Source organism: Sphaeramia orbicularis, chromosome 3 (genome assembly GCF_902148855.1).
Source record: "Sphaeramia orbicularis chromosome 3, fSphaOr1.1, whole genome shotgun sequence".
In the NCBI taxonomy this organism is placed as follows: Eukaryota; Metazoa; Chordata; class Actinopteri; order Kurtiformes; family Apogonidae; genus Sphaeramia; species Sphaeramia orbicularis.
Window position 1 is genome coordinate 28,431,668 of NC_043959.1, and position 8,547 is coordinate 28,440,214.

An 8,547-nucleotide genomic window follows, 5' to 3' on the forward strand; every position below is an offset into this window, starting at 1 on the left:
ATCTGTGTTAACATTGCAACAGTCTCTTCCAAAAGACAATTTTATAGAAAAATTAAATTACATTTTTGCTATTTTGTTATTTCTATATTTATTTCTTGGAATGGGAAAAAGAAAGATTTCAAAGTAAGGTTAAAGCTGTAAGTCTTTATAAATAATAGCCCATTATAGGATTCATTATACAAGTGGCTCTCTTTTTCATTTGAGGTGTAGTTTTTAATCACAGAATTACGTAAAGACCTAAATAGCCGCCAGCAATTAAAAGCATACTGATCTAAAATGTTTAATACCTTCTGAACCATTAATCCTGTCAAATGCAGTTAAATAATTCAGGTAAACTGCAGTTTCTCAGCTTTTCATCATCATCAGATATGACCTATTTGGACATTCAGGAGCTCCATAGTGAACATGAAGACATAGTCATTTTCTCAACATGATATCATGAATTGCATACAAATAACACGCCACTTTTAATTGATGTGTTATCTGTACGCATTATAAGCTTTCCACGTGTATGTTCATGATGCATCAAATACCACGCGAGTAGCAGTTAGGTTTAGATTTAGGGTTTGGGTTTGGGTTAGGGTTAGGGTTAGCGATTACGGATATGTAAACTGGAGATCTTGGTATGCATTGACATGTGACCAAATGGCATTGAATAGCACATGAAAGGATGAAAATGCACAGTATAGGACGTCAAATGTCATCCTATACTGGTGTGACATACAACGTGATTTCATGAGATCAGTCTGCATTTTCTGTAAGACTGAGTCGGTACTAAAACAAAAGACGGGGATTGCAGGTGCTTGATTTTATAATCAGTTAATAAATGTAGCTGAAAAAGTCACTTTTTTTATTCGTCTATCGTGGGCTTTCAGAAATATCTACATTGTCAGAAAATTAAATTTGAGAAAATGCCTGACTTTAAATTAATTCATATAAAGTCAAACGGATAGTAATTGATACAAATACATTATTACAAATATTAAATTATTTAACCCATTTTTGTATTGTGGCTGCCTCTGCCGCTACCGCCACAATAACACTAGCAAATTAGACTACTGGTATTATTATTATATATTTTTGTGTTATTACAACAATTATTATTTTCTCCCTCACTCCCCCCTCTCACTTTCTCACTTTCATTTACACTCCCCTCTTCCCCTTTTCCCTATTGCCCCTACTCAATCTATATTGTTTAGTTGCTCTTTACATTTATTATCTTTTTCATTGTAATACGATGTTGTTGTTTGTCATTACTCTGTCATTGATGTTATTTTTGGTTTGTTTTTCATTGATTTTCCCTTTGTTTATGTGTTGTTGTTGTTGTTGTTTTTCTGTCCACAATTATCACTAATGAAAAAAAAACAACAAAAACCTGACTGTCACTGAAGAATACAAAATAATACAAAATGCAGAGAATAATGTTTTAATAAATGGTTATGAGTCACTTAAGAAAAGTTACATGTAGAGATTAAAAAAAAAAAAAAAATTGGAAGTTGCCATAAAAACAGTTTGCAAGGGTTACACAATTGACACCTTACAAGACTGTTTTTTTTTTTTTTCAACTTTATTGAAAACATTTGAGTATACAATACATACATTTTTGAACAAACAGGCAACAAGATGTCAAAAAGGAAAAAGCATTTGAACAAATAAGTTTAAGAAAATAATGCATAAATTTAAAGACACAAAGCATAATAGACAAATAATAGTATGTATAAATAAATAAATAAATAAATAAATAAAAAATCTAACAAAAATAAATAAATAAATGCAACAGAGAGTTCAGTCTATATTAAAGAACTGTTTATAAATAGCCAGGGTCTCCTTACAAGACTGTTCTTAGGAAACGGCCTTAGCCCTTACCAAAGATTACGCAATACGTAATTACGTAGGCAGGAACGTCATCGCGCTCAGTGCTGAGTCGAGCCTCTTAATACAAGGTCGTAGCAGCAGCAGCATTTAGCCGTGAACATGATGTCCCTTGCATCCCGGTCAGGGGTATTTTCCCCTTACCTGCAGGCTACTGCTTTCGCAGTGGCCGGTCCCCTGAAACCTTTAGTACCAGGAGTCGTGGTGAAAGGAGAAAAAATTTTGTTGGACCCGAAGAAACAGTTCTTGTCTCGCGAATCGCTAAACGGTCAAAGCCCTAAGACTGGGCCTGCTGTAACAGTTAGCATCAATGGTAAGTCTGTAGCTAGCCGGCTGTTTGTTAATTAACTTACTACATCGAAACTTAATGTCAAAACAACATACAGTCACAATTTATCTTGAAGTAAGTGACTCTTGATGCGGTTTTATCGTTTGTAACAGCGATATTTTGGCTAATGTTAGCAGCCGGCTTTTGCAGGTGGTTAGCTTAGCAGTAGCAGTCAGTTAGCTTCCTGTTAGCCCAGGTCGTTGGGCGGCCTACATGTAAGGTCATAATTTATCTAGATAACTTTTGAAGTGATTTCGGTGACTATCTGGGACTGGCAGTATGTTTGTGGCACTGAACTGTAAAAGCAAAAGAGTGTCCTGATTGACTTTGACTAGCCTCCAGTTTTTGTGAATGCGTCCCCATGTCACCTCTGTGGCTGTTTACACAAATACATAAGGTGGTTTAGCTGCTGTGACTATATACACACACACTCTTATACTTACAGTTGTATGCTGATAATGGCTACAATCTCTACTCAGTGTTGTTTTCCTGGAGGAGTCACATGAGTCACTTTGCTGACAGTACCAGGTATATTTGGTAGTTAAGACATTAATATTGTAACCTCCTCCTCTAATTAGTGTATATAAACATGTATACATCACAGTTTTCTTCAGTCTTCGTTTCACTACTTCATCTAATACTGACAGTAGAAATTAGTATTTGAATAAGTAATGTACATTATCTTAGCCTATAAAGACCCAGTGCTACTTTTGTGGCAGTTCCAAAATAATTATTTCTCTATATTTAACTTTTCTGAAGTGATTTGTCACCATTTGTTATAATATTATCCTGTGTATTTTGGGGTTTTCAGTTAAATCACGTATTTTCCTGTACCGTTCATAAAAGCTCAGATTAAACTTGATGGTTATTATATGAGAAACAGAGAAAATTTAAGAAAAAGGGACTTTTTCAGTAAAATATATCATTAACTGAACATAAACCAAGTGTCTCCATCCACTGTCATTGATCCAACTGTATGGGTTTTACTGGTGAATCTATGTTGTAGAAGATGATGGTGTTTCCATGTTTCACTACGGAGTCTCTGAACATTTAAATGAGTCATATCTGATGACCATGTAAAGATGACAAACTGCATTTTACACCAATTATTTACATGGATTGATAGGATTAGCAGGTAGTAAACAGTTTAGATCAGTAGATGGTTTTGGGTGCTGGTGGCTGTTTGGGTCTTTGTGGGTTAAAGCAGCTCTGTTCAATGCTCCAATGTGAATCTCTACAGTAAATACAGTGTTCTCTATACCGGTAGCTTGTCACCTCTCTGGGGGAAAAAAAAACTGGTTGGCATCACTGGATGTCAGACAACATGATCTAATGAGACCATGGCTGAGCCCTTGGCATAATATAACCAAAGCAAATCAATAGAAACACACTGGCCCCAGTGTAAAGCCTGGTGCTGGCAGTATTTCTGCATATCCATCACTGCAAATGAAGTCCTCTTTGGGCAAGCAGGACTGTAATTGCAACTTCATAATTTTATGATATTGTGAAGCCTGAAAAATGTGTTAAACAGAAATATTGCTCACTTACTGATTAGGTTATGTCATTTTTATATTTGTTTTTTAAGTCTAGTTTTTAGTTTTCTTTAGAGTGTGAGTTGGCGTAGTTGGAGATGAATGTAAACAGTTGAACACATCATCACGTCACACACAAATCTATGTACTTCCGTAATCATTTACTTTAGTACGTTGTTGCGGTCACAGTCATGAGGTCAAACAAAGCCTTAGATACTGTTTTAACTTTATCACACTCTGAACAAACACCTGCCTGATGATAATCATCAATGAATGAACTATTCTAAACCAAGCCAACTGCACTTTGTGATGAGTCAGTCCTTGTAATTTATTATTTATGAATTGCAGTTGTAACCAATCATAAATTAGATTTGATTAGAGCAATATGAGAGTTTTATCAATAAATACTTGCTACATTAAAGGTTGTAGGAGGAATAGAGGAAGGTTTGTGAATAATCTGAAACCCCTTTTAGAGATGATCTGTTGACACTGGAGGGCAGGGTCAGAATTGTGCCAAGAAATGATGATGAGGGAAAAGGCTGTGTTTTGTTATGATACAGTAATGTAGGCTGGCAGTTGTGTTTCTCACTGTGCTTGTGATCGGCTAAAATACTTCTAACCCTCCAGTCACACACAGCAGGTACTTTATCTCATATTTCCTCCCATTTCCTGCCTTTTGCAGATACTGTGTCCATATGGCGTCATCTCACGACTTCTGATTTTGTTTACTCCTGCTTAAGGATGCACTGACAGTGAAATTCTGGGTGTCTAAAATAAGAATTAGGCTGATGTTACTTTGTTTTTAATACTTGCTCCCCTTTTGTGCTAGGTAAAGAATTCTTCATTTTAAATAGAATTGACCTGTTTATTAAGTTTCCTCACTTAATCTCTGACTGAAACTAAACACATTTATGAAACCATTTTTAATGTAACACAACAAAATAAGCATCAACCACTGCAATCTGTGAAATGTCAGGACTGATATTTGCCAGTACTAATCATCTACCCACATGTCTATGCATCCTGCTATTGTATATTGACAATACATATGTCATAAAGACCCACTGACAAGGCATGAATGACCCTGACAGTTGCACAGTTACATACTTCAGCTCAAGGACTGTGTAGTGTATGAAATCTTATAGAAGTTATTCCATATTCAAATAACAACCTACATCACAAATAGCACAGTAAATCATATATTATTGTTTATTACATTTTAAAGTGGATACACTACAAATAAATATTACTTCAAAGGGGTCATTTTGTACTAAACCCACTTCTATTAGTCTTTAGTACATTTATTCATGTATTTGGACCCTAATAGTTCAGAAAGTTTGAATTTGAACCCTCCAGGTGCTGCAAAGCTATCTTTATATTCATTTTGGCAAAAATCAAGAGGATGTCTACAACCTGTTTTAATTCCTGCTTAATTTGTTGCGTTTCATAACTAGTTACATCACGACATTTGCACATATAAGGTCAAGACTTCCGACGAACATTTCTCTGAGTACACCATAATTGTTTATCAGCAGCAATGGTTGTAGTAAAAACTGAAAATCTGTCCAAACTTTGAGCCGATTACCTAAAATGTTCAGATGTTGGTTGTATTAACGAACACAAGTGGCTGAACTAGACAGAAAGCACAGTCAGCAACCTGGAGGGGGTTGGGTGTGAAGTGGCTCATTTGGATTTAAAGGGCCAGCGCTAAAAATGACCTTTCTGGTGTCATTACTCAGAAATAGGGTTGAAGATGGACCTGTGGAGTTGAATTAATGAAGAATTCAGACCCAAGCGTAGCATTTACAGTTTATGTAGACCACAGGGAAATGTTTAAAATGCATAATTCCATTTAAAAAAGCAAAATATCACTCCTTTAAAAGAAAAAAAACATTTGACATGTATGCCTTCTGTTTCTCTTCTTGCAGTCTAATTGACACTGTATTCCTTTTTTTTTTTATTTTTTTTTTTTTTTTTTTTTTTTTTTTTTTTGCAGGCTGTGCAGGTGTCAGATTCGCCCACACAGATGTCAGAATACCAGACTTCTCTGACTACAGGCGCCAGGATGTGCAGGATCCCAGCAAGTCCTCCCAAGACAGCAGCGAGTCTAGAAGAACCTTCTCTTACCTGGTCACCGGCGCTACAACTGTGGTGGGCGTCTACGCTGCCAAGACGGTGGTCACTCAGTTCGTTTCCTCCATGAGCGCCTCAGCCGACGTCCTGGCCCTGTCGAAGATCGAAATCAAGCTGGGCGACATCCCCGAAGGCAAGAACATGACGTTCAAGTGGAGAGGCAAGCCGCTGTTCGTCCGTCACCGCACAGAGAAGGAGATTGAAGCGGAGCACGCCGTCAACATCGCCGAGCTGCGCGATCCCCAGCACGACAAAGACCGCGTGGTCAACCCGAAGTGGGTCATCGTCCTCGGTGTGTGCACGCACCTGGGTTGCGTACCCATCGCCAACGCCGGAGACTTCGGAGGGTACTACTGCCCATGCCACGGCTCCCACTACGACGCTTCAGGCCGCATCAGGAAAGGCCCCGCCCCCCTCAACCTGGAAGTCCCCTACTACGAGTTTCCCGACGATGACACCGTGGTCGTAGGATAAAACGGCATCAGACTGAGCTGCGCGACAACAACAACAGAGATCTGTATTATAACCATTTCTTATATGAGGGATACTTTGAAACGTGTCCTTTAATTGTTATGGTGTAATTATGCTATGTTCATGTCTTTTGGGTTTTACTGCTAATGCGTTTTGCCATCTGGGGAAAACCTGCTCACGTCGGCGTCCTAGAGGTAATTACAACAAGAACATGTGGACAGTTTCACTCTTCTGCAGTAGCTCACACAGTGTCACACTATAATGCGAGAAGATCTACCAGTGCGGGTAGTCATAGTTGTTTTTAAATGAGAAAAAAAAAAATTGCAGTTGTAAGTTATAAAGTTGATGAAAAGCGAGTGTTAACTGATGCATGAATTTGTGGATGCAGATGGAGTGGAATATGGGTGTGAAATTCACAGAGGCACACTTGTAGTTGTTGCAAGTAGATGTCATCATCATCTTCTGTTTTTGCTTCCTAAATATGACGTGAACATTAAATAAAAGCACCTGCTTGTCTCATTAAGTTATAGTCAGTTCAGAACTTTACCAGAACAAATCATATGTTCGGTTTTAATTAATAAAGATATCTATTTTTTCCTTTAAGTCTGGAATCGGTGTTATTCTGCAGTTTATTTTAAATAAACTCTACCAAAGGAAACTGTTTCCACACAGACCATCTGTTGATAGACTTTGAAAAGAAAAGTATGTTTAATCTTCCAGTTTTCAGAAGACAGGTTTCAAGTAATGTTTTATGGAATGGATATGTTTTATTTTTTTGAAAGTTTTTGATGCCATGTAGCTAAACAAATTATGACTCCTTGATTATAGAAAGCATTTGAATGTATATTTTATCTGAACTGACAGGTCCAGAAGTGTGCAATGGCCACTTCACATTTACAAAACTGTCTATTCAAACAGGAGTGTGAGTGCAGCAGGGCCTGACAAGTGTTTGGATGTGGAAGGATGATCACAGCACTAACAGTATGCTGCATAAATGTTCTATTCCTGACCTGCAAAGCACTGATAGATCCAGGCAACAATAAAGCTTGTACCACAGTTGAACTAATTTGAGTTTGTAAGACTGAATGATCAACACCAACACTAAATAATCCAGGAATTCGTAATGCGGTCGAAGTAACCTATAGTACTGCAGCTTGAGCAAAGGATCACTGTAGGGTTTGCGGTGTAGAGCTGCACAATATATCAAGTCACACTGCAGTTCCTGTAATGTAGGAGGCAAATGAACTCAATGTGTTCTCATCTAATCTCAACCTGGGTACCTGACACTCTGCATGCAGCGATGCACCAATCACAAGTGTTCTTACTCAGTTTGCCGAAGCAGACCACTCCCCTGCGCATGGAGTGAGTCACTGGTAACAAACAACATTGAAAAATGAGCAACGAACAAGAGAAAAACACTGAAAAGGAAGGCTTGGTGCTAAAAAGAAAAGCAACGTCAGTTATCTGGAATTACACTGAACAAAAATATAAACGCCCCATGTCACTCTTTTGAGCTTTTATTACCATTACGGTTAATCAGCACATGAAATCAACCAAAATTCATTTCGTTATTGATTAACGTTCAGATAACAGTCCATTACATCTTGGTGGTGGCATCTGAAAATGAGTGGCATTCAGTCAAACATGGTGGGGGTCAGGGTCGAGAAATTCACTTTTCAATATCTTGTGTGTCCACCATTTGCATCTCTCAAAGCCACACATCGTCTTCGCATGGAGTTGATGAGGTTGTCTATGGTGGCCTGTGGGATGTTATTCCACTCTTCCTGGAGGGCCAAACGGAGCTGTCGCACATTCCCCGGAACTGGAACACGATCACGGACACGTCGATCCAGAACATCCCAAAGATGCTCTATGGGTGACATGTCCGGAGAATATGCAGGCCTGTCCAAAACAGGAATATGCTCAGCTTCAAGGAAGTGCATGCATATCCTGGCAACATGAGGTCATCCGATAGTGAACATTCAGCTGTGCAGCGACCGCTCGGGTGGACATCCCTGCATCCAGCATGCCAATGGCACGTTCTCGCATGACTTCGGACATCTGAGGCATGATTACTTCTGACAAAATTGGACATTTCGGGGTGGCCTTTTATTGTCCCTACTATAAGGAGTGCCTGAGTACTAATCATTCTGTTTTAGCTGCTTTTGTTTATCCCACACCCATGTACTGAGTGGAATCACTGCATCACTG

At 38.5% G+C, this 8,547-nt stretch overlaps 1 protein-coding gene across 1 annotated transcript; it reads left to right on the forward strand.

Annotated features, from left to right (window-relative positions):
* Positions 1-1,908: 1,908 nt before the first annotated feature.
* uqcrfs1 (ubiquinol-cytochrome c reductase, Rieske iron-sulfur polypeptide 1) lies at positions 1,909-6,994 on the forward strand. The gene is made up of 2 exons (XM_030126828.1): positions 1,909-2,185; positions 5,729-6,994. Exons 1-2 carry the CDS (start codon positions 1,975-1,977, stop codon positions 6,337-6,339), a joined length of 822 nt encoding a protein of 273 aa, XP_029982688.1. The 5' UTR covers positions 1,909-1,974; the 3' UTR covers positions 6,340-6,994.
* The last annotated feature ends 1,553 nt before the right edge of the window (positions 6,995-8,547 follow it).

What these genes read in the sequence shown, in the direction of transcription:
- uqcrfs1 (XM_030126828.1), top strand. Translation starts at nt 1,975, where the DNA reads ATGATGTCCCTTGCATCCCGGTCAGGGGTATTTTCCCCTTACCTGCAG. An exon ending in TGTAACAGTTAGCATCAATG is followed by an intron (nt 2,186 to 5,728) that starts GTAAGTCTGTAG and finishes TTTTTTTTGCAG; the next exon opens with GCTGTGCAGGTGTCAGATTC.